Here is a 26,915-nt window from a genome sequence, read left to right as displayed (position 1 = left end):
AGAGAGGGAGATTGGTTGCGAGAACTACGTCGGCGCGAGGCGTCGCGACGCCTACACCGACGCGCGCAGTGCGCGCCTCTGTGTGTTTCGAAGAGCAGAGGGAAGCTACCTCTCTCGATCTGTGGATCGCGCACGTGGATCGAGAATCAATTCTTTGCGGTTTGAAGAAGACGGTTTTCTTGGTAGTCCAAACCTGTTAACACGAGAAGATAAGTTAACTCGTTATTCGGTTTATTACTGTTTTGGGTTTATTTATTTAGAGATCTTCTGTTTTTATACATGTCGTCCTGTTTCGATTGAGAATTAATAAATTGTATGATAAATACATTCGTGCATTTAAGGAAGGATTTCATACATACAAGGACATTCATTATTTATGATGTATTCAAAAACATATTAATATGTATTACAAACAATGAGTGTATGGAATCCTTTTATAAATATGTCCATTGTCTATATAATATTTATTGTTTATATAGAATTACGTTTGGTTCAAAGAAAAATTAATTCTATGTATACATGCACATATGTATGCGCTAGTATTTTTAAAAGGGTAAAGATTCGATGGTGAGTTGATTATTTAAAAAACTGAGGGAGTCTGTAACGAAGAAATCAAGATATTGTATAATTTTCTTATAATTGAATTTATTCCAACATTGGAACTACAAGATAGATACGTTAAGTTTTTATCTAATCTTAAAAATAGAATTAAAGAAGAATCTTCAATAGCATTATATAAGAAATTACAAATATACATGTCCATAAATACACAAAAAGAATTATACAACCTTTATTGGTGTTGAGAAATTCAGAATCGCACATTACATCTCATTTGAATTAATTTTTTATTTCAAAATAAACGTTTCCCTACAATGAGGAATCCTATATATTATTCGTCGAGTCGATTCCCAATGCTCACTGAAAATTTATGAAATAGCTCGTACTTTACCATATTCACTCGAACAGGAAACCTTTCTTTGCATTATGCATGTATCTATGTTCGAAAACAACATTTTTCCAACCAAACTTACGGCAAACTCTGTGGTACACGTTCGTACACGGAAGTCGATTATTTAATAATATATTAACGTATTTAATACATACAGCATGCCCCCCAATTTAATGTCAAAACTTCGGGAACCTGTAAGGGATCGATAAACTAATTGTAAATAAAGAGAGAAGAAATTTTCGTTTGCTCATTTATTTATTTACACTTATTTGTTCGTGCTATCGTCTATTTTATGAAGATACTGTTCAAAATGCTCTCTGCAACAATGCAAGCATTACATAAAACATTGATCGTTCTAATTGCAGCTAAATATTGCCCTGGAGATATCAGATACACTACAGCTATGATTCGGTCTCTTGGAATACACAAGTGTAAATAAATAATTAAAAGAACGAAAACGTTTTTGTTTCTTTTTCCGCGACTGTCCCCAGGACGAAGTGAAAAGGTCTTGACATTTAAATTGGGGTCACCCTATATATTACTTCTTCATAAATCAACAAAATATGTATGATCTAATACATTTTAAGTACTAATTGCACATGTGCAAAGTACCGTATTTATGATGCGTGACTAAAATATAAATAAAATGAAGTCGATTGTCGAAAATGAATCGAAAATCCATGCCTACATATTTTCTCAATGAAATTGACCATATAAATTAATAAATTTCATATATTATTTAAATTGATATTACATACTGCAGGTTCCTACTTTAAATTTTTATGATACGTTTTTTCTTAATCGTTAATGAAGATAGATATTACTATTATGAAAGAAATATGACATTCTATGAAGGCAATTTAAATAAGAAGACAGGATCAACGAAAATTACTTATATCCATTGTAAATCTTTCACTTTTATTATGTCAAACGAAAAAACAATGTTTCCAACACCATTGAAACAACTTCTAATTATATCCTTACTATCCTCAAAAGTATATACATCTCAAATCGCCATTTCTGAACAATCAAAATGAAAATCAATAGAATTATCGCGATGAAGCGAAAAAGAGTGGTCTTATCATTCGAGAAGATCGTTCAAGGATCTGCTTGATTCGTTCGCCAAATTCAATTCAGACTCGGAAGGCAGATGGTTGTAAGTTACAAGCGTAGCCGGTCTGATTAATTTGAACAATAGTTTCGAGGTACAATAGACCTATATCTAGTGATGACAATGGAAGTTTAAAATGCCCTGACTCTATTAAAGTATAACTGGACCGCGACATAAACTTTGTCCACTTCCCATTGACTAATTGTTTTCGTGACGTTATGGTTTACCGTTGGTGGAAGTTATGGAAATGAACCTAGGCTATGCATCAGATATCCTAGCAATTCGATTTTCTACGTTTTCGAGTCCCCACTGTCCTTGTTCCGTACCGACGACGTACGAGAAAGAATAGGAGGATCTGCATTTCCAATGAAGACCGCCCGTCGACACTGCAATTTGGAATCGCGATTTCTAAGCAGAACGGATTGTTCACTTACTGCACGCCCTTTTTCTGTGAATCCACAAAGAGTTTGACACAACGAAAAAATCTGAAATCCCGATCGTGCCAAGAAAACTGAGGACACTGATCGATGTTGTTATTGAGAAGTTGAAAAAGTAAGGTAACTTCTTCTTTCCTTGTAATTTCTATCGTTTAAACTAATTAAGATATCAAAGATTAACTCTGCTGCATTCTTCACAGCGTTCTGAATTAATCATATTTTTCAGTCGCTAAAAAGTTTCTTAACTTTGAAGAAGATGAAAAGAATCATTAATGACATACTTGATTTCCCGTTTCAACGGTATGATAAATATTTCCTTAAAATATTAAAAGATCTTTTCTTTGTTGAAATGAGAGAGAGACATCGTCTCCTGAGATTTTTCGTGGTTATAGTGGGCGTTCGGCAACAGCTGGTAGAAAATTTATGAGATGGTTCAATAAACCAAAATAAGAGAGAAATGGAGAATAACAGAACTCACGTTTTAGACTTCGTTTTATAGTTACTGACATTCGAAAATCGATGTGTATACGTGTTTATATCTGCGCATGTGTACCTGTGTTCGAATGTAACGCTGCACTTTCCTACCCGCCGAATTAATTAGGTAAAACTCGAGGGAATTCTTTTAGTTGATTCTCGATGAATGGAACCTTTATGCGTCATTAGTAATACTTTCGGAAGTAACGTTCATGGCTCGTTTGGTTATTGGAAATACGATGGACATAAAAAATAAATGAAAAAAACATTATTACAATTGATAAATGAAATTGCTCTGAATGCTAAATATCCAATTCAAAAATAGCTTCTTCTTTAAAATACGAGTGTCGTAAAATTATAATTATTTACAGAACTCATACTTCCGCTTCTTCGAACGATACAATATGTAAATATTAGCTGTTTACTATTTTAGTAACAAAGATTTAAAAATATCGTAGTTCGATGATCGACACACGTATCTACGAAAACTATATCGATACTACTTTGAATTGGTTGAAGAACGATAAATAAAAGATATAAAGATTTACGTGCATACATACACCAATGTTCTTCTCCCTTCCTTGATAACAAAAACCACGTTAAAAACGAAAAAACGACAGTTTTACGGAAAAGCCAATATTATTGTCAGCTGCTTTAATAGTTCACTTTACCATTTTCGTTTATATTTGGAAATGTTATTTCAATCGGAAGGAAAGATCATAAGTTTTCGCGGACACTGGAATTAAATTGAAAGAGCTCAACTTTCGACATTTATAGAATCAGTTTTAAATATCACTGAACGAAATTCAAACGGGGAATGAGAAACAAATTGTTCATAGCTTAATAAAGTACTAGCAGCTTGATCTAGGATGCAGTTATCGCAAAAAGATAGTGCTAGACCGCAAGCAAACATGTTTACAGCCTGCATGTTGGAAATACTTTCTACAACTCGTCTAGAAAATCTTTTGTGGAGGGAAAAATAAATACGAACCACTTGTTCTGTGATATTTTCTTTTTTTGAGAAATTTTAGTTTGATGATATTTAATTTATTGACTACATAATCTCTCTCTAAAGCCACTTATTTTTGTCGTCCTAATTAAGAGTAATATTTCTAACGAATCATTTTTTTATTCATTGCAGTAGTTACTAAAAGATAAAAAATAAAAAATAATATCATACCTTTCATAAAACTTTACTAAATTCTTTCTTGCTACATACATATATATCTCATCCCGTTCATGAAATTTCGAAAATGTTTCATCTAATTCGTTTATATATTTTTGTTTCAGCATTATCTCAGAATAAAAATCCTATAAAAAAAATAGCAGAAGTGCTATATTTAAAAAAAAAGGTGAATCAAACTAAGGTCAATTCAGCTATTATTTTATGGAAAAAATAAATACCTGCCGGTCTCTCGTTTGATACCAAAAGAGATCTTCGTCGGATGACACCAAAAGTACACCGATCTCCGTAAAACATTCAAAATCAAATAAATCAATAAGCGATAAAATAAAATGAATTTACGAGACACAAAAGAAATAAAAATAAATTTCTTACGATATAAACCAGCCGCAAACAGTTTTGAAAATGACTGACATTTCAAATACGCAGCAACATGAATAATAAGACGTATTCAAAAATTTCGGAGAATGTCGATATATGCCACGGAATTCCAATTTTATCAGCCACAATCAATGCGTGTGCACAAACATTACATATTGTTTGCTTAATTATTCAACAGCAGCGTAAGCTTGGAATTTAAATAGTTAATTACATTACCCCACAATCGGAAATGAATCATTGTATTCCACCAGTAGCTGATTTAGCTACTTCGTTCGTTAGTCATCGTCATAGACGTCGTGTTTGGGGGCTGATCTTATTTCTCTGATACTTATATATGTAATTATCTTCCCGGATTAGTGACGACGTTATGATTAACAACCGATGTAACAATCGATGTAATCCACCGATGAAATCCATGTAAAGGCTTGATTATGATGAACGATGTGAAGAAAATAAACCATGACGAAATTTTGCGTGAAAATATACAAAATAGAAGTATTCTCGATGTGTGGAGACTTTCACCGAGACAAATATCACGGCTATGTACAGTATGCTGATTACAAAACCTTCTAATATCGGATTTAGTGCTTTAAGTAATATCGATTTCCTTTTTGTCCTCGTAGAATACGAGAACACTCGATTTTATCAAGTATTTTACTGGAAAATTAGAGTTTATACAATCTCCTTATTGTAAAATATGAAATGTTCCTTTTTTTCTAAAAAAGCCAAAATTTCTTATTATTTTTTTCAACAATACAATTTCTTCAAATTTTTCCTAATAGCCGAAAATTTAATTTTTGTTCGAAAATATAAATTTAAAGAAAATTAAAATATAAAATGTTGAATATAATGAAAGTTTATGCTTAGAATCATTTAAGTTTCGTAGCATGAAATTTAAGATTTATGGCTAAATATTGTCGAGTAGTGTATAAAACGTTACGGTTAACCGGTGCCATTTGTTCCAGTCCCAAAGTAATTTTTGTTCTTAAGTAACATAATAAACCTATCTTCAAGTGAATGTTTCAAATGTTATGATATCATTCAAACACTTTAAGGAATTGCTTAATCTTCGATTTCTGTGTTTTCAATTTTCGGAATTTATATCATTTTCCTTTCCGGGTGTTGCTTCCTGGCACACATATGTTTGGATTTGTAGAATCAGACCACTTTCACCGTATGATTCAAACACATTTTTATACAAACTTGAATATAATCTGTCACTTCAAATCACGAAATACATATAGTTCTTTTAAAAAAATTTACTTATGACCACGTGGCGGACATACCTCAAAATAGAACCAGACGACATGGCTTTTTTTCATTTCTTTCTATTATAATTCGTGAATCAAGCATGAATAGATTACAAAGATGGAAGCAATCCATTTCTTGCTATCACTCAGTAATAAAATGTTTATATTCAGACATATGTCATAAACCAAAGAATAAAAGTCAAGTCGTTGCTTTTAGTTTTTAAAATTATTATCAATAAAAATTAGGTGAGTAAAATCGAATGGAATCGAATGAAAAACTTCCTCCTCGCTGAAGCATTAGCTACCAGAATCTATAACCTTACAAATCTAACCCCGTACGCTGATCTCAATCATTTTTATCAAAAACATTATACGATAAATTTAGCTTATATTTCAAGGTGGTTGTACGTGAAAGTAATAATCAAACATCGGTAAACGGTAGTTACACGATAGTAAAAGCGAATTGTTGTTTGCATGTATAAGTAGGCAGAAAGGAGAGAAGAGGGTAAGTAATGGCATAACAGAAAAAGATGCAACGACAACAGAGTTGTCGTCATTATTATTGTATGAATCAACATCACGACGATGTCTTTGATGTGAATATGGTGGTTGAAGAGTGTAACAATGCTTCGAATGTGGATCTTTATAGGTATTTTCGTGCCGGACGCTTGCGCTGGAAGTACGACACGCAGCCAAACAAACTTGGAAACGGTCTAGATTGCGAAGCCGTTTCTTCACTACATCTTGGTCCCTGTGTGCTTTATGATTGTCTCTAAGTAAACCTAATAGCACATCCTTCCTCCCCTTTATTTGCTGTTAATAACAATGCGTCATTAATACTTCTGTTATTCTCTATAATTAAAAAAAAAAAAAAAGAAGGAAAAACTAAAAGCCACCTTGCCAGGATGTAGGCAGCAGGAAACACAATATTCATAGATAGCACAGCACCCTTGAGCATTACATGTTTTACAGCTATACCTCTCTTTCTTGGCTATAGTTGATGTATCCTCATTTTTATTAGAATCTTTTTGTTCCATATTACAACAACCATTAGGCAAAATTTCTTGTCTAGAGCATACAATGCCACGCTCATCTACTATTAGAACTTTACCCTATCAGAACGATAAGAAATCAGAATGTCACTTAATTTAACATATTATTTTCATTACTCCAGAATGTAATGTACCTGTATGGAATTACGACAAGGATGAACCATAGTATCGGTGTCATTTAAATTTGACACTGCTTCTACATTTAATGGATTCTCGTTTGCCCCTTGATCAACGATTGCCATCTGCCACAGTGGTGGTTTACCAGATGCTCTCAATTGCTCCGATAATGCATCATCATCAGAAATTAAGTCATCGTTATTGTCATTAATTAGCATAGGGTCCATGTCATCAAGATCATTATCCAAAGCAAATGTCTTTTTCTAGGGATCAGATAATATTCTGTTCTAAACTCCAAATTAAAATTCATATGTTTGATCATGCAAACTTTCATATACTTATAATATATATTTCAATACAATTTTCCGATATTGTTTACCTCGTTACGAAAAAGTGAAAAGGCGCAGTAGGTAAGAGACAAAGCAAAGATGAGCCCAAGTACGAGGCGCCGTCTAATGATCCTGAACAGGCTGCCACAACTCGGCATTCTTTCCACTTTTTGCAATTTATTCTCGTATTTTTATTCGACATTAAATTTCCAGTCTTCTATTCCAGCACATGATTGTAACTGATAGCACAAAGTAATTTTATTTAACTATTTCTGTTATAAAATTTTGTGTGATTAAAAATGCTAATCGCATGAAAAATATCAAAGTGTAAATTGATATACAAATTACATTCAGTATGACATGAGTTGATATAAAGAAAGTGTGGAAAATTTTTTTTTTATTATTATGTTGTTATGTTGTAGGTTATGTTGTTTTTGTTATAGTCACATTGCAAACGTTTTGTGAAACGCTTACCCATCTTCAAATGTGAATAGTTATAACATAAACTTTTTATCAGTCAATTGTATAATCAACAGGACAGACCGATATTTCGTTATAAAATTTATTAGGTTCTTGTCACCGAATGTCCAAATAGTGATATAAGAAGTGCATTGGCCTGCTCAATATGGCAGTAAAGTTGGCAGTACTTTATGTTAGATGTCACTGCTTGTTGAATTAACAATTTGATATCAACATATGATATTAAATTCTCAACGCGAGAATTGATTGTAATTTCAACAAATAAATAAAAAAAAAATATGATATTATGAACTAATTAAATTTCAGTTATACATATATGTATGTACATACATATGTGAAATTTACTATTTTATAAAATAGGTTCATATTGCTAAAAGTTTATGACTAATAAAATTAAGCTTGTGACTTCTTTTGTGTCGCATTACCATTAATCTTTCTAATACATATTTTTTAATTTCGATTATAGAAACTGAATGCATAGTTCTGAAGTTTAATTTTTGATATGAAACAAAAATACGATTTGCGATCATAAAATATTTTTCTGATTTGGGAAATTTAAAAAACATTTGCAATCTTTGAAACAACTGAACTTAGTTATTTTCTATAAATATACATCCCTATAATAAAGTAAAATTAGTAACTAAAAATTATGATATCCTATCTGAGAAATAAAAGGCTATAATAATGCAATTTGGAGTGATACAGTGGGCAATATCATTAACAATTTTATGCGTTATTTTTGTCATTATTATTTTTTTTATTATTCAACTTGGCAAACGAGACCGTAATCTTGAACTCCAGACCTCAACTAAACACTAAAAATCCTGGTGTGTTTGAAACATTTTTTCAACCCATTTCACGTTCAGATATAATTAACAATATTAAAAATTAATCTCTTTTGTTGTTTATGATAAATAAGTATAAAATAATTATTTTTTATTATGAAGTGCTTTTACAAAAATCAACCTCATTTCGAAAACAAACAATTCATCAATTTTTTAATTGTAATCAGTAGCATTATTTATTTTTCAGACCAAATGTTACAGCTGCCACCTAGTTGATTAACAACAACTTTATAGAATTAAATGGAAAAGGTATTACTAATATATTTCAACTATTCAGTTCATTATGTATGAACGATTGTTTGTGCAACGGCAATATCCTATAACAACGCAAGTTAACCAAGTACGTAATAAGAAATTAAATATCAACGGTAATCAATTTTATACGATGTAAGTAATAAGAAAATACGATACAATTGAAGTAACAAGATTTATATCTTTATGTTGGGTTTTGCTACTTTAGAATTTTTTAATTTCAATATTATTTATCTTATACAATTTTATTATCGTTTCGTTATCGATTAAAATTGTCTCATTTAATTATAGATTTCACAAAAACAATTCGGATTCGGAAGAATCACATATATAAACAAAGACATTCAATCGTCTTTTTTTTCGTTAGCGTATTTGAGCGTAAATCTAGAAATAATTTATAGTTTCAAGAGCTAGTCCCCACTAATAATGATTCTCTTGAACTCTATTATGTATATACACTTTGTATATTACAAAAGCAGAGCTTATATGGTTTACATTTTCACTTTTCTATGGTTATATTTAGTAAATATAATTTATATGCAAATTATCTAACAACATTAATCTCTAATATGTTATCTTAAGGTTACTTTCTATTCGGGGAACCATTATCAAACATAACGTTATATATATTGTTCAGAGAATTGGGTGAAAAATTCCTCCAAGTACACTTACTTCCATATAACGTCACAGATTTGCAACATTATATATATTTCGTACAAGCGGCGTTTAAGCGTAATGAAACACAATCCTTAAAGTAAAATACAACTGTAAAACGATAGATCCTATAAGTAATCTTAAACAAATGATATAACGTAAAAAAATACACATCCCATTCCTTTGTATTTCAGTGTGGTCGTGGCAAACGTGACAAATTGTGACCAATTAGAGACTAGAAGTCGCTTCAAGTGGTTGGTTATACATCCCCACCAAATCATAAGGGTCCAGGTTCAGGATCTCTTCAGCAGTCAGCGTACACCAACAGCCGGGAAACATCAGGTGGTTGGATAGTACTGCATGCGAGATGCTACAAAAGAAGACATTTCAACTTGATATACCGGATACTAAATATCATAACGCAAATATCAGAATAACACGATTGTGTCCCGGTTGCAACTTAAACAGATTGGAGGAAAGGATCATAGTGTGCTTGAAACATTCGTTGCCGTGGATTCAACGAAAAGCATCGCTGCAAGCATTAGACTTTTGTAGGAGGTGCAGGCAAGCGTTGTACAAGGTATTATCTTTTAACTGAGAAGTTACAGGTCTAAAAAAGTGTTAGGTATAGTTCTTGTACTTGATTGCTTGATATAAAGAAAGAATTCGAAATTTCGAATTGATTTTTAATAGTAGTAGAAGAAGCCTATTCTTGAAGATTTATTAAAGATAGAGTATAAAGTGATATGTACTATATGTTTCTGTGATACGATTTTGTGAAGTTAAATGAGTGGATGATACTGGTAGAATTAGGCAAAGTGATAGTTCGTTTGTTTGCAAGAATAGTGCAAATTACATTTGTAATCGTTAATATCTGAGGTATCTGAAATCGTTAGTTGTTTCGTCTTTTTGTTTAATATATTTTTTCATTTATTCAAGAGTGATGTTCATTTATTCGTATTTATGTAAAAGTTGGAACTATTGGATATTATTAATTTACAAGTGAACAATTTTATTCGTATACATTTTCAATATATTATTATTAATAATAAGCATCATGTAAAAATACGTATTAGAAATTGAATTATGTATTATTTCACAATTAATTGTGAAAAACGAACAAAAAGGAACTGCGAGACTTGGGTATCAGGGTGCTGTTAGCTTTCTGCATTGCTTTCGTTTTATTCGTAAAATAATTAATAATTAAAATATGGTCATAAGAATATCATTATTTCTACATTATATTTAGTGAATTTTATGGAAATTTTATTGGATTCTTTACAATTATTTTATATGAATTTATGTAATTGTGTCGTGCAGAAAACTTCTGTTGGTATATACGTATGTACTGTTCATTCAAGGGAAGATGTAAGTTGGTAAACATATAAATTGATCACAGATGTTAGACAAATACTCGAATACTAGGAAGTAGTCAAACGTAGTGTTATTTGGTCTCCTGGTAATTTGCAAAATATTTAAGCCTGACATATATACTTTAGTTACTTTATAAGGTTCTTGTTTGGTTTTTCTTCTCTTTTTAACATCATTATTTGAAACTATCAGCTCAGTAAAAATTATTAAAAAAAATTTTTTTTTTATTAGTCTATTAATTACTAAGTAAAAACAATCCAAATTCGTAGCTTTAGCGTAATGGAAGATATTACTTTTATTATAGGATTCATAGAGTTTTATTGCATTATTATGTACATATTTCTAACTAAAAAGTATTCGTATTTCGTTCTTCGCGTTTACTCTGGAGGATATACTGTTACATCAAATTTCTCGGAATTGTTTGTTGCTGAAGAGGAGTAATATGATCCTGCCACTCTTCTAATATGATACAATAAGCTTATCCTAAAGAAATTAGAGAAGAAAAAGAATTACGTATATACAAACCAGTTAATTTTTAAATACAAACCTATATATTTTTATAAATATCATAGTATAGTTTTGGGAATTGAAATCATCCTTGGAAAAAATGCAAATAGTCAAGTGATAGTTCGTGAAATATCTTGGAAATGCTACTAAATCAATGCTGTTGATAAAGACCGATCGTTCTTACCATGTGGAGAAATGAAGAGTGAAGAGTTTTCTTTAGTCTAGATTCTTTAGCTAGGGAGTCGTAAAGTATCTTCTGAGGGACAGCAGGGATTATTTTTATTTGAAAACACTTGAAATGACACTTGTTTCAAATAAGTTATTTATTTTAATATGACTGCAGTGCTATATTAGATAAAAGTTGATTAAATAAACTATATTAGATTTAAATTAATTAAACAAAAATATATTTTTAAAATCGATTAATATTAATATCAACAAGGTTCTCTGAAGGGTTGCAGTTACTTAAAATGCAGGTTTTTCTTTATATAACTTTTCTTACAGAGTTGTGTTTGATTAAAGCAATTGTGTACAAGTTTGTTGTGACTAACTTTTTTGGATTCTTTGGGATTTTTTTCGGACTGCTGATACTGTCTTTTCGGGGCTGGTATTTAAACAGACGTGCAGGTAGAATGTGGGGAAAATTGTTATGAATGTGAGGACCTTCCTTCATAGTGAGATCGAAGATAAGAGGGAAATAGCTTTTTCCCATCAGGAGGAAAACGTAGAAACTAGAAAAAAATTTAAACATCTTATATGTTGATGGTGAGAAAAAATGTGTATTTAGATGTCGTCATTATGACAGTAAGGATTATGTATTTAAGTATTCAACGTGCTACTGATTAAAACTTTTAGGTCTAATTAAAGAATTTATTTTTATCTCTCAAATTTGTATTATGAGTAAAAGTTAATAGAGAATTTTCATCCAATACTTACACCTTTTACAATCAGAAAGAAAGGAATTCTCAATCGCTGATTGAGTCTTTATAACTAGATTGTTAGTATGACGGCGGACATCATAAGTTACCTCGGATATTGATGTAAACGTCACTGTGACGCCGTGAGATGTGTAACGCCTGTGTTATCAAACGTGAAGGGACATAAGCGAGGGTTTTGGTCCGTTATTAGTTTTTCATCTACCCTATCGTATTCTTTTATCAGGCGGAAGGCGGAAGACAAGTCTGTAAGAAAATGTGAAGCTTCGAACCTGAAGCTTATCATCTGTTTTCCTGGGTTGTATAGCTACATATATATGTGTTGTAGTCAGGTTGCCATTTTGGGGCGTTCGATGAATCTTTACTTACTTTACCGTCGCGGATGTAGCTAATATTTATTTTACGGTTAACCGACGTGCAGTGCACATCATTTTTATTTCTCTGACAAATACCTATCGACGGTGGTATACACGTTGCTGGCGATTTTGGAACAAAAGCATCTCGATGTGCATGGTACGTCTTTCTAGCGCAGGTGGCTAAAGTCGCAGCTCTTTAGTCGGTTCGTTCGAACACGTATTAAAACAACTTTGTCAAAAACATTAGCAATAGGTTATGGAACGGATGTGACTTCGCTACTATTTTTAAGTTTTATTTTTTTACACGCATTCTTGTCATATATTGTTAAGTTTCGCTTATGGTCAGGAAAACTTCTGATTTTCGAGGATTTAACGAAAATGTCTGAGTCAAACTTTATATCTTGCTTATCTTTAATCTATTTCCATATTGCAGTCGTCTTTTATATAATTCTAGGATCCACTGTCACCTTTGTCTTTGTGTTCTCATATTTTTCAAAATTCGGCGAATTGCCTCCAGTGTTCATCAGCTGTTTTCCTTCAAAATGGAACAATGTAAATTCGGCTTAAGGCACAAGGCCACTTGAGAATCGAGACAACTTTGTAGTATCCGTACATAGCTTAAAAAGAGAAAGCCAGGACACTTGAATACACCATAAATTAAGTCCTCTCCCATACTTCGTCATGGGCTAAAGGAACCTAACGTTTGCGCAACTGCAACTTTGTCTTTCGTTTTTGCTTACAAGCCAGACACCAAGTGTCTTCTTGATGCCATCTTCTTAAGTCTTCTCAATGCGAGAATTGATTGTGAATTTTAATAAATAAATAAAAAAAAAATCTTAAGTCTGTCGACGATTATAATTTGAGCGAGCGTTTGTTCGGAAGATTATGGGATGAGCTTAGGTCAAAAGGTAAGAAACTTAAGTGGCTAGCCGTTGCTATCTTTACTAGTTTTTGAAATGGACTTAATAGAATAAACTTTCATGATGGAGTTAAGTATGGAGAATTCTACCACCATGCTCTTAAAATTTCTTGAAGAGCAAGCAAAAGACAGAAAAGCCTTCTATTCCAAATATTTCTTATCTATGCAATACAGGAGACAATTGCAACTGTGCTGAACATGTAGCACGCAAGGTACGATGATTTATGGGAAACATCTGAGTGTACCTTTCCTGAGAATTTCGAAGAAGTTATGTTTTTCATATGCATATAAATAAACTCACGATCCATTCCACCATAAAACTTTGCAACATTCATAATATATGGGAAACCAAAAATATCACGCTTGGACAAAACGTCGTAACTTTATCGAATGAAAAGTCTGTGTGTTACTTCGCTTCGCGTTTATCAAGAGTCGTCAGTCTAGTGAAACTGGACTCGCTTACGAACTTGCCGCTAGCAGGTATAAATTCTGTTTGACATTACTTCAAAGTCATTCTTACTCCTTGCGTTGATAGTACGTCAAAACTACAGCATTTACACACTTACGTAATATGCTGTCACTCATTCATTCGCGACATATACACACTTATTAATTAGGTTATTATCGGATTTTAGCACTCTAGGGATCTGATAAGCATATAGCCTGAATTCCTGGATGTTTCTAGAACGATTGAAAAAGATTCAAAGTTATAATATTATAATAATTTTTATATTTTTATCTACAATGATGAAACAGGAAACTATGACTATTTAATTAGAGCTATTTCTTAATGTAGTAATGTAATACAACTAAAACAACTAAATTGGTACAACTAATTAACTACTGCATGACAACTCACAACTCACAACAATCGACAACCAACAAATCGCAACTAAGTACTCACAACTTGTGACTAACTACCAACTGAGTCCAACTAATTTTTTTCTTTTTTTTTATTTAATTCTTTACATTCACAATTTGTCCAGTTTGGACATTTGGTAGAATTTTTTAGCTGTTTGATTATCATGTAGGTGGCTACCTCCGGTGGGGTTAGGTTTCTTCGTGTTTGTTAGGTTGTGTCCTTTGTGAGGTCTGCTGGATGTTTCCTTTTCAGAGTCCATCTAATGACTAACTTTCTCTGACAAAACATCCCTTTATCAGAGTTTTTGTATTCCCACCATATACACGTGTTCCGCAGCCGTTTATGACAACAGATGGTCACGTATGCCTTTTCCAAGTAACTATTTTTCTGAAGGACAGTGGACATACCGATGGACCACATGGTCTATTGGAATTTCCCGCCCCTTCTGGCACTTCCACTTTCTACCTGCACTATAGTTCATCGGGTCTTTCTTAAATGATTTTTCCATGATACGACAATATTATATCTAATATAAAGATAACAGTTTCATATTATTCAAGCATGTAATGTAAAAATATTTTCATAACATTTCGTTTATAGCATCCATTGCCTTTATTACTGTTTTATTTAACAATAGTTCATATATTTATAAGATACCGCATGAAATATGAGAGACGCGAATTCGCGTTTCCGGTTCCCAACCGTTGGTAAATGAAAGATGCGAATTCGCGTCTCCGGCTCCCAAAGCGTTAGTAGCAAAGCCTAAACATTTTACTGAACCTACTAGCATAATTACTCGGAATTGTAAAAATAAATTTTCGAATAATAAAAATGTCATATACAGGGTGGTTGGTAACTGGTGGTACAAGCGGAAAGGAGGTGATTCTACGCAAAAAAAGAAGTCGAAAATATAGAATAAAAATTTTTCGTTCGAGGCTTTGTTTTCGAGAAAATCGACTTTGAATTTTCGCTCGGTACGCGTGCATCTTATCACGTCTCGTTATAACGGATCTCACTGTAGATCGTTGTCTCGATGGAAAAATTTAAGAAAAAAAATTCTTATTCTATATTTTCGACTTATTTTTTCGCATAGAATCACCCCCTTTTCGCTTGTACCACCAATTACCAACCACCCTGTATATAGCAAGTATACATCTAAGTATAAATTGTGGAAGAATTGATGCTCATATAATAACAAGAAAAATTACAGTGCGAGTATCCTGGTTATCTATAATAATAACAATTCTAAGTATGCATCTGATATATAGATATATACATTTTTCTATATCAACAATTTTAGATTACCGCATCCGTCTAAGATCAAGCGTGACAAATTGTTGGCATTGATCTTACTGCCGTTTTCTGGTAATCACATTATTAATTCAAACTAAAGCATTTTCAATCAATGATTGAAAAAAATAGAAGATTAAGCATCAAGAAAACTCTTTATGGATTCTATTCCTTGAACTTTAAGAATGTATCTGCCTGATGCATACGTAATATACATTCTGCTATATCAACATATTCCTTAGATTATCGTATCCGTCTCTGTTTACGCGTGACAAACTGTTGGCATTACTCCTGCGTTTTCTAATAATCGCATTATTAATTCAAACTAAAGCATTTTCAATCAATGATTAGAAAAGATAAAAAATTAAACATCAAAGAAATTCTTTATGGATTCTATTCCTTGAACTTTAAATATGTATCTGCCTAATACATATATATATACATTCTGCTATATCAACATTTTTCTTAGATTACCGTATCCGTCTCAGCTTACGCGTGACGAACTGCTGGCATTGCTCTTGCATTTTCTAGTAATCGCATTATTAATTCAAATTAAAGCATTTTCAATCAATGATTAGAAAAGATAAAAAATTAAACATCAAAGAAATTCTTTATGGATTCTATCCCTTGAACTGTTATCCTTATAGGTAACCAGATTACTCGTAGTGCAGTTTATCTTGCTATATTTTGAGCATCAGTTCTTCCACAATTTATACACATTTAATTATATAATATACTACTTAGTATAGTAAAATAATTATTTATATAATTATATGTATAATGTACACGCGATATTTTCATAAATTTATCATTTTTGTGTCATTTCTAAGTATATACTTTATTTTGACAAAAACGCTCCATTGATCCAACTACAATTATTCTCATTATTATTTCTCGAGGATTGTTTTACGTATGCAACATTGTTTAGTTATCTATTCGCATATTTATATTCGCATTATCTACTGCTACTGCAATTATGCGATTCGACCAAAGTTCAATGTGCGTTTGTATAGGGGGGCACGAAAGGAAGCTCTTGGTGTAAAACAGATAAAATTTTTGTTTGATTATGATTTCCGTGACGGTGACGTAATATTCCTATATAAATGGGGGTAGAGAGTTCGGAGAATTCAGTATAAATCGTGCTTTTTGACGAGTGATAAGTTTCATAGCAAAAGTATAAAATTGCTTTCGAATCACGATCAGGCTTGCTTTATAATTGTATCGACATTTTCTTTGCGAATAAAAGCCATACGGATTTAATACATCGAAGACTTTATTACAGTAACAAGAATTTATTCTAAAAGAAATGTCATGTTGCGTGCTGGCATTATGAAAATTGTGAACAATATGAATAATAATAATTTAACACGTGCGATATTGTCACTTTTTTATAATAAAAGCCTATTGATAATTCATAAAAAATAATTTTATGATCTTGTATGCGCAGAATGTATGAAGGATATATTTTATAATTAGAAAGAAAGTAGAAACCCTGACATAAACCGTCACCACTTGCCAAATTTCATTTTCTTATTAAAAACATAATATTAGTGCGATAAATGTCTTTATGACCAGAGTGTACGCATCTCAAAATCTAAGAAGACGTCTGGTAAAAATATGATTATTATCTTGATGCTTATCGCATGTTCTCAATTATATAGTTAACAAAGGATTTACCAATGTTATAACAGGATTTTATCTAAATAAAATCGACTTCTATCGCCATCTTATTTTCTCTTTTCTCAACTGCACGTTTCAAACAAAAGACGATTGGAGGGGAGAGGGTTATAAGGAAAAGTCTCCACTAAGCCATCACAATCGTTGCACAGATATGATGATCGTGAGACAACTTTGATATCCGACTGGCAGATCGTTCGTCTGGAGCAACGTAACACTGTGTTTACCAACTTGTTTCACCTGTCACTAACCAGCTGAACTGCGTATGTCCTATTCGTCCGAAACGTTTAATACACGAAGGAGCAAGAGAGAAAGTATATCATTGGAATGATGTCCGAAAACACACAAACGAGAGCCACGAACTATGACAACCTCGCGTTAAAATGCTGGCTTTACTGCATCGGACCAGTTCGCCGTTGCGAAGAGCTGAAAAAGGTGCGGTTCATACTCACGATCGATCCTTCTGGCAAATTACAAAGATATTTTATACGTTATCCACAATGTCGTATTGTACATGTAAAAAGTGGAACGATCAAAATCACCTGACTAAAAGAAACGAATGTAACGAAAACATGAACGAGAGACGCTCGTCTTCTTTTTTCTTCAAGTATTTTTTTGGATATTTAGAAGTAGAAAACCGTTAACGATGTCGAGGGAATATAACCATAAAATACGATGGCGATTGTTTCAGTTGAAAGCGGACCTACAGAATCTCGGATTATCACGTAAACAGGTACATCAAGGCTTGATACAATTAGCGACGAAACCGCGTGTAATCCTTACGCGGCAGATACCATATACAAGACATAGGTAAGTTTGCAATAATTGAGTCGATAATAGGAATAGGATGAATGTTTTGTCCTTTTGATTCTTGTTGAGCAAGTAAGGCTCAATTATTCTGTATATATTGTAAAATAAATTATACTTACATATATTAATATGGTAAGAGGTCTTTTATCAATAATTGTTTGGTATAAAATATAGTAAGTACGCACATGTGCGTTTATTCGATTCGATCAGAGAAAGTGATGTAATTGTAACTTTAATGTAAACAAAACTATAACACAATTATCAGTTGTTAATGTTTCTTTGAATTTTTTATAGATTTTAATAACATAAATGTATAAACCCTATTGTATTTATTATACAAGTTAGTGATTTAATATATATTCATGTAGTATATTGTGATTAGAAAAGATTCGTTATGCTATTGCACTTCACATTATATGATGTAAAATAAATCTAAAATAGAAGAATAGAAATAGAATGATTTTTGTGATATTAATTGATTATAAATATTATGTGAGTTGTGTTCTAAATACGCTTCTTTACGTATGCCAACTTTTTTACAAATTATTTGCTCTATTAAAGAGTGCAAACATAATTATTTTTAATCATACATATATCTTTTTTATTCAACAATATCGTAATTGAATCAGTGAAACGTTGACCAATATTCATCAACCGAAAGGTTTATCGACATTTTTATTATTATATGACAGTCAATTATTTTAATACAGACACATAGTTGCTGTTGTGAAAGAATATAAAGGAAAATTTAAATTTTGTCGCATTTTAAATTTCCTCTAATTTAATATTCATTGCAATTCAATATTCACTTGGAAAATAGTCATGTGTCAAATATCGTTTTCGAACTAATTCGAAATCTGGGAACTAATAATTAGTATAAATTGATTACTTAGTCCTAGTATAATGGTATACTTATTAGATACAGTAATACAATAATAAGCAAATGAAATAAAATTTTGAAAATTGTATATATATGGGTACGTAATTTCTGTGCAAATTATATAGCATTCTAATGTGTTAAAAATCCTTGTTCCATTTAAAATATCACAAATTGAAGTGAAGTTTCTCTTACAAACAGTATATGTAGGAGGAATGCGCACGACAAACAATATGTCTTAAAAATTTAAGAATATATAATACTGTGCAAACGCTTTGGGTCAGCTACAATCTACAATAGTGGTCTCATAATGACGTCATAATAATCATATTTTTAGAAACAACAATGCAATGTTACATAAAAATGAGTCTTTAGATATTTCTTTTGTAATGTTATTTATTTATAGTTCTTTTTGGTTCATAAATCTTTTAGAAATATTTCCTTAAAAAAATTCTTAAATTAAATGTTACAAGCGTCTGTATGTAAAATGTTACAATTTAAAATAAGCTATGAAAAAGAAGGAAATCAAAGACAGATAAATTAGTTGAAATACTGAAGGAGGAAATTTATTGAAAAAATTATTTGTCAAAATCCTGGAAAAAAAATTAATCGATATTTCATGAGCGAATTCTAGACAATTCTCGAATAAAATATCTCTTAAGAAGTAACAATAGATTTTATATAATATTAAGTACCTTATATTCATTTGTAAAGACAAGTCAATTTATTTAGTGGGTGGTCTAAGTTTTTTACACATTATTGTATATGTTAGTATACATGTTCGATTTATGCATATATAGTATATACACATATATATATACATCGCGGTTGTCTCCCAATTATCATTCAGTAAATAACACATTGTATTGCTGTAGCTTATTAGTTGGTCACTTTGAATATTGGGAGACAAGTGCTATTAATAATTGACGTATGACATTATACAATACCATGACTCACAAAAAGAATAAGGAACCATTTAAATGAAAATAATTGTAAACAACAATTAGGAACAAATAAAAAACATTTACCGGATGACTCGAAGAAATGCGATGTCCCGTTAAAATTTTTGGTTTTAGCTTATTGCGATTATTACTATGTACAATTTATGTACAACTAATGTTATTTCTATAATAATCAAAGAATTAAATTTTCTAAATCGTAGCTAAGAATTGGTTTACTTCCGATATGTAGTTAGGCCTTCGAAAAAAATGTGAAATTGAAGTTGTGAAAACTTGTGGAGCTTAAAACATATAAGAGAAATAAATAATTAAAAACCTGAATTTATTTATTTTCATGGTATTTAATTCGAAAATGATACGTTACAGAAAATTATTTTCAGAACTCTAGAGAAATACTGTTAATCGTTTAAATTATGTTTTACCATAAATTTTATAAGCGAATAATATTACAGAATATATAAAATTTCTTAAGTTATTAAATGAAATTGATTTTAGAACAGCTTAATTTTATACATATCGTAAAACATTTTTAGCTTAATTTTGAAGCAGTACTCTCATTTTATTATATTTACGTTTCAGACTTAAAAACTTGTCGGAAGATGAAAGAGGAAAGAATATCACTGATAATCTCAGAACAAATGCTTTAAATTTGCGTCCACGAATTGAAGATATACATAAATCAAACATGACGGAAAGATTTATGAAAGAAGAGAGCAAATATATAAAAAAAGCGGATGGTGTGACAGCACATGAAACTGCATTGATAAGCAGCAATCGAGAATTATTCATACCAAATATAAAAAATCCATTAGCAACAATGCATTCCTTTGATGAAACGCTAAAACAGTTGGATAAAAGAATTTCCCCGAAAATGAGAGTGGATGAAAAATCCACTAATACAAGAAAACTGAAAAATAATGTAGTTTCAAGTAAAAAATGTGATAAAGATGAAAATCATCATTGTATTCGTAAACATAAAGATACTCAAAAAATCCGAGAAATTCCTAATTTAATATCAGACAAAGTAGGTTCAAACAGAATATTAATGTTTAATAAATATAAAAAAAAACGGATTGAACCTAAATTGAAACTAAAATCTTGTTTTGTCAAGAAGGTAAATGATTCTATACAATCAGATGATTATAAGAAAGTTTATACTAAAAACATAAAATTGGATATCAGCAAAAAATTACATAATGATAAGAAGCTTATAGATATGAAAGTGAATTCTATACCAGACAAAAATATATACTCCAAACATGAGGACAGTACATTAAATTGTAACCATAAAACTGAAGAAGTAACAAAAATGAAAAAAAATACACATAAAAGAAAGCTGCATAAACTAATGGTTTCAGATAGGCATAAAGAAATTGTCCAAAAAAGAAGAAAAATAAAAGATAGATTTCGAACATATTTTGGAGATTGTATAAGTATTAGTGAAGATGAACAAGAGCAAAATATTATAGAAGAAAGATTTAGAAAGACAAGAAAAAAGGATTCTGTTGATTCTTGTGAGTCTGCCTGTGTTGATATAATTCAGAAATCAAATGAAGATACATCTCAAGGGATCATTGCTAATGTTGATGTAAGTCATAAACCAAATGATGATATATCTCAAGGGACCATTACTAATCTTGATATAATTCATAAATTGAATAAGAGTACATCTCAGGAGACTATTGTCAATGTTAACACAAATAATGGATTAAATGAAGATACATCTCAGAGGACCATTGTCAATGTTGATGTCATTCATGAATCAAATGAAGATACATGTCAGGGAATCATTGCCAATGTTGATACAAATCATAAATCAAATGAAGGTACATCTCAGGGTACGATTGCCAATATAATTCAGAAATCAGATGAAGATACATCTCAGGGAACTATTGCCAATGTTGATACAATACATGAATCAAATGAAGTTACGGGTAATACAAATAATAAAACTACTAATCAAATTGAAGGTGCAACAAATTTTGTGGAAATTGAATGTAATAAATTACAAAATAATACATATGAAAACAAAACACATAATATTGAAATAGAAAAAAAAGAATTGTCTCGAAATAAGTTCATCAATTTTTCTGAGAAGAATGATATTGAGAAAAGTAAGCATGCATCAAGTGTTACAGATATGTTCCAAATAACTGAGCAATCAAAAGTTAATGTTTCTACAACAAAAATGAAAGCAACAACAGAAATAAATAATATATTACCTTCTGACATTCCGGAAATTTGTATCCCAAGTCATGATACAGTGACTATAAGTAAAGATTTCTCAGGATCTGAAAAAAGTAATTTAGATACAAAAGATTTTAATGATCTTCTTCATATGAGACTTTTTAAAACTTGTCAGATCAGATCAAATGAAAATGTTCAAGAAACTGACATGAATGCAGATATTGGTGAAAGTACAAATTTAAAAAAATTGTCAGAAACACAAATTAATTGTAATCAAAGTATTACAGAAAGAATATTAAACCATACTAAAGAAAATAAAAAAGTACAATTATCTTCTAATACAAATAAAACTGATAATGTTATTTCTAGAAACAATATATCTAATGTGAAAAATAATGAGAATGAATTAGCAGTGAAAAATTCTGAATTAAATATCTCAGAAAAGAAAGACATTCAATCCAATAAGTTACCTCAAGGTAAATTAAGAGTTTTATCTAGTGCAGAACTAGGTGCCAGATGGTGTCCCACACCTGTAAACAGTGTTACATCTACTGTTCAATTTTCACATAAAAATACAGAAACTGGAACAGTACCCAAAACAATAGTTTCTATTCCCGCACCTGTATCTGAAACTGCTAGTCGAACAATTCCTGAGAATATGAAGAAATATCATATGGATTTAGAATTTTCAAAATCTTTGTATGTTACTCTTGTAAAGATATATAATTTAATTCAGGTTATACGGAAATTTCCAATTAGTAATCTAAATTATGATAAATTATTAAATATGGAATTCCAAAACTTAAGAAAAATATTGAATACTGACGATTTTATTAATCTAACAACAGAAATTGTATCTATACTTAACAAAACAATGTTAGTAACTCCACCACTATCATTGAACGAGTTGTTTCATTATGCACCATCAGTCAAATCCTATTATGTCCTAATTTTAAACAAAAATAAGACTACGATAAATAACCTGAATGAATGTCGAACTGTAAAATCTGTAGGTGTTCCAAACCAAATAACATTGAATCAAAATAGATGTCTTGATGCACAAGTATCACAGAATATATGGGCTTCATCTGTACAATCCAGGTTACAATATTTACTTTCTATTTTTTCTGAGCACGGTCAAACACTTTGCCTCAACATTGTTCCAAACCAACCGCAGCAGAATTTTCAAGAGCAAATAGTCTTACCCTTGCAAAATAATGTTCTTCAAAGCAATGTATTGATAAATCCCAATACTGTAAATAATAACAGTTATAATAATAATATGCATCAACACATTTATAGAATGCAAGTGCATGCAAATTTTACTCAACAAAAAGTTTCAAATGTTAATTTTGCTGAGCAGAATCCAGTAACAAATATGCATGCTAGGCAAAGCTATCCCTTGCAATATTCCTTATTTCCACCTACTGGAAGAAATCAATTAGGAGGAGTACATACTTCTGTACCAGTTACAAATGCATCATCTATAAACCAACAATATGTTTCATCTGTTTTTATACCACAATCAAATACATATTGTAATGTAAATGTACCAAATTATACCATACAGCAAAATATGAACTCAATACATATGTCACAGGGGACTCAGTTACAAGGTGTCTTACGATCTGTATCACCAAATCGTAACATACCACAACCTGTACAGCAAAATACGAACTCAACACATAAGTCACAGAGGACTCAGTTACAAGGTGCCTTACGATCTGTATCACCAAATCGTAACATACCACAAGCTGTACAGCAAAATACGAACTCAACACATAAGTCACAGAGGACTCAGTTACAAGGTGTCTTACGATCTGTATCACCAAATCGTAACATACCACAACCTGTACAGCAAAATATGAACTCAACACATATGTCACAGGGAACTCAGTTACAAGGTGTCTCACGATCTGTATCACCAAATCGTAACATACTACAACCTGTACAGCAAAATATGAACTCAACACATATGTCACAGGGGACTCAGTTACAAGATGTCTCACGATCTGTATCACCAAAGCGTAACATATCACAACCTGTACAGCAAAATATGAACTCAACACATATGTCACAGGGAACTCAGTTACAAGGTGTCTCACGATCTGTATCACCAAAGCGTAACATACCACAACCTGTACAGCAAAATATGAACTCAACACGTATGTTACAGGGGACTCAGTTACAAGGTGTCTTACGATCTGTATCACCAAATCGTAACATACCACAACCTGTACAGCAAAATATGAACTCAACACATATGTCACAGGGAACTCAGTTACAAGGTGTCTCACGATCTGTATCACCAAATCGTAACATACCACAACCTGTACAGCAAAATATGAGCTCAACACATATGTCACAGGGAACTCAGTTACAAGGTGTCTCACGATCTGTATCACCAAATCGTAACATACTACAACCTGTACAGCAAAATATGAGCTCAACACGTATGTTACAGGGCACTCAGTTACAAGGTGTCTTACGATCTGTATCACCAAATCGTAACATACCACAACCTGTACAGCAAAATATGAACTCAACACATATGTTACAGGGGACTCAGTTACAAGGTGTCTCACGATCTGTATCACCAAATCGTAACATACCACAACCTGTACAGCAAAATATGAACTCAACACAGATGTCACAGGGAACTCAGTTACAAGGTGTCTCACGATCTGTATCACCAAATCGTAACATACCACAACCTGAACAGCAAAATATGAACTCAACACAGATGTCACAGGGAACTCAGTTACAAGGTGTCTCACGATCTGTATCACCAAATCGTAATATACCACAACCTGTACAGCAAAATATGAACTCAACACAGATGTCACAGGGAACTCAGTTACAAGGTGTCTCACGATCTGTATCACCAAATCGTAACATACCACAACCTATACAGCAAAATATGAGCTCAACACAGATGTCACAGGGGACTCAGTTACAAGATGTCTCACGATCTGTATCATCAAATCATAACATACCACAACCTGTACAAACTATGGTTGCAACGAATATATCACATTCTGTACCAAAAAATTCACAACACATTGAACAGAAACATAAAAAAATAATTCCTCAAAAAAAGATAGCAATGGAAGTTCTACAAAATCGTACATCTGAAGAAGTAGCATCATCTCAACAATTAAAGAAAAGTACACTCAGACGATTAAAGAAGAAAGAAAATCTGCAAGTTTCATTAGAATCAACAACAAACCTATTCGATATATTGAAATATATCTCTGATATCCAAAAACTTATATTACTGAAACAACTAGACTACTACTTTGATTGTACCACTTGGTTACAACAACAGTTTTCTTCAGAAAACTGGCAAGAAATTCATTCACAGAGATCTGTATTACTTTATTTCCAAACACTCCTAAAACATTTAGTAGAAAAAACAATAAAAAACCTTTCACCAGATAACTATCAAACAAACATACTTAAAAATATTGAAATTGATGTTCCAAAAGTGATACAAATTACAGTAAAAGAAGACAATGGAATATGCTGTCAAGTTGAAGCATCTAAAAGTAACCAAGAACAGTATAATGCAATGAATATTAAACAAAATTGCACAAATTATGAAGAAAATTCAAATGTTACAATAACACAAAACCAATGTGAAAAAGAACATGAAGCAACTGATAATTCACAGACAAATAGTTCTTCGATTAAACAGAATTTACAAAGTCATCAAGCATCAGACGTTGATGTGTGTCAAGAGAATAAAGTGGAAAGGGAACCAAACAGCTCTAGGAATATACATAATTCAAATACCAAAGAACAGAATTTAGATGAGTCAAAAAAAGTAACTGAAAATATTCCTCAAGTAGTCAAAGAAAAGTTATCAGCACTATCAAATATGAAATTGCTTGACACCCTGCTGCAGTTAAATCCTCATCTAGTTACTGTAGAAATTTCTTCTAAGAATGATCAAGTAACTGTTGTTGATACTAATGCTAATAGTGAAAATACACCAAAATCCGAAGAACCTGAAGAATATCAAGAACATCAACACTTAAAAGGTACTATTACTGATGACTTAACAGTATCTTCATTCAAATCTCCAAATAACATTGAGTATTTTAATAATAAGGAATCACACAACACTTCGTTGGAGAGACCTCCCACAACTTATATTAAGGATGTTAGAAGTATATCAATGGAAACATATTTAAAAATTGGTGTAACTAATAATGTTCTTGCAAATACTATGGAAGAAAATATTGAAGAGGAAGAAATTAAAATATGTTTATATTGTGGCAAACCTAGTACTGTAGCATGTATAATTTGTTTAGAAGCTAAATATTGTTCTAAAGAATGTTCTCAATTACATTGGGGAGATCATTATAAAGATTGCTCACCTGTAGAAAGAAGTATATCTTCATAATTGAAACTTAGTATTATTTTTTATCTTATTGTCACAAGAACCTACAGCTACACAGCTATAGTTTCGTGTTAATCAGTATTGATGTCTTTGGTTAGAATATAAGGATATTAATATAGATTTTCTTTATTAATGTTATAAATTATTATTTTTGACAAAAAATGAAGAGATGGCTGTTGTATTTAAATATAAAAAATAAACTTCTCAAATAATGGTTGAATTGTTTTTAGCATGTAATTATAGATA

At 31.4% G+C, this 26,915-nt stretch overlaps 2 protein-coding genes across 3 annotated transcripts; one reads left to right on the top strand and one right to left on the bottom strand.

Annotated features, from left to right (window-relative positions):
- Positions 1–639: 639 nt before the first annotated feature.
- On the bottom strand, positions 640–7,932 carry LOC126864420 (SREBP regulating gene protein). Of its 2 annotated transcripts, none has more exons than XM_050615770.1 (5): positions 7,758–7,932; positions 7,334–7,555; positions 6,972–7,241; positions 6,682–6,897; positions 640–6,598 (listed from the first exon to the last, which is right to left on the bottom strand). In XM_050615770.1, the coding sequence occupies exons 3-5, from the start codon at positions 7,179–7,181 to the stop codon at positions 6,179–6,181; spliced, it is 846 nt and encodes a 281-aa protein (XP_050471727.1). In that variant the 5' UTR covers positions 7,182–7,241; positions 7,334–7,555; positions 7,758–7,932; the 3' UTR covers positions 640–6,178. The 2 variants fall into 2 exon arrangements, with proteins under 2 accessions (XP_050471727.1, XP_050471726.1); XM_050615769.1 differs by having other exon boundaries at positions 6,972–7,217; positions 7,334–7,522; positions 7,758–7,931.
- A 4,869-nt stretch (positions 7,933–12,801) lies between these two features.
- Positions 12,802–26,883, top strand: LOC126864567 (bromodomain-containing protein DDB_G0280777-like). Its single transcript, XM_050616021.1, has 5 exons — positions 12,802–17,866; positions 18,123–18,241; positions 20,657–23,976; positions 24,073–24,552; positions 24,745–26,883. Exons 1-5 carry the CDS (start codon positions 17,759–17,761, stop codon positions 26,670–26,672), a joined length of 5,955 nt encoding a protein of 1,984 aa, XP_050471978.1. The 5' UTR covers positions 12,802–17,758; the 3' UTR covers positions 26,673–26,883.
- The last annotated feature ends 32 nt before the right edge of the window (positions 26,884–26,915 follow it).

Source organism: Bombus huntii, chromosome 4, assembly GCF_024542735.1.
Source record: "Bombus huntii isolate Logan2020A chromosome 4, iyBomHunt1.1, whole genome shotgun sequence".
In the NCBI taxonomy this organism is placed as follows: Eukaryota; Metazoa; Arthropoda; class Insecta; order Hymenoptera; family Apidae; genus Bombus; species Bombus huntii.
This window is presented reverse-complemented; position numbering and strand designations above follow the sequence as displayed.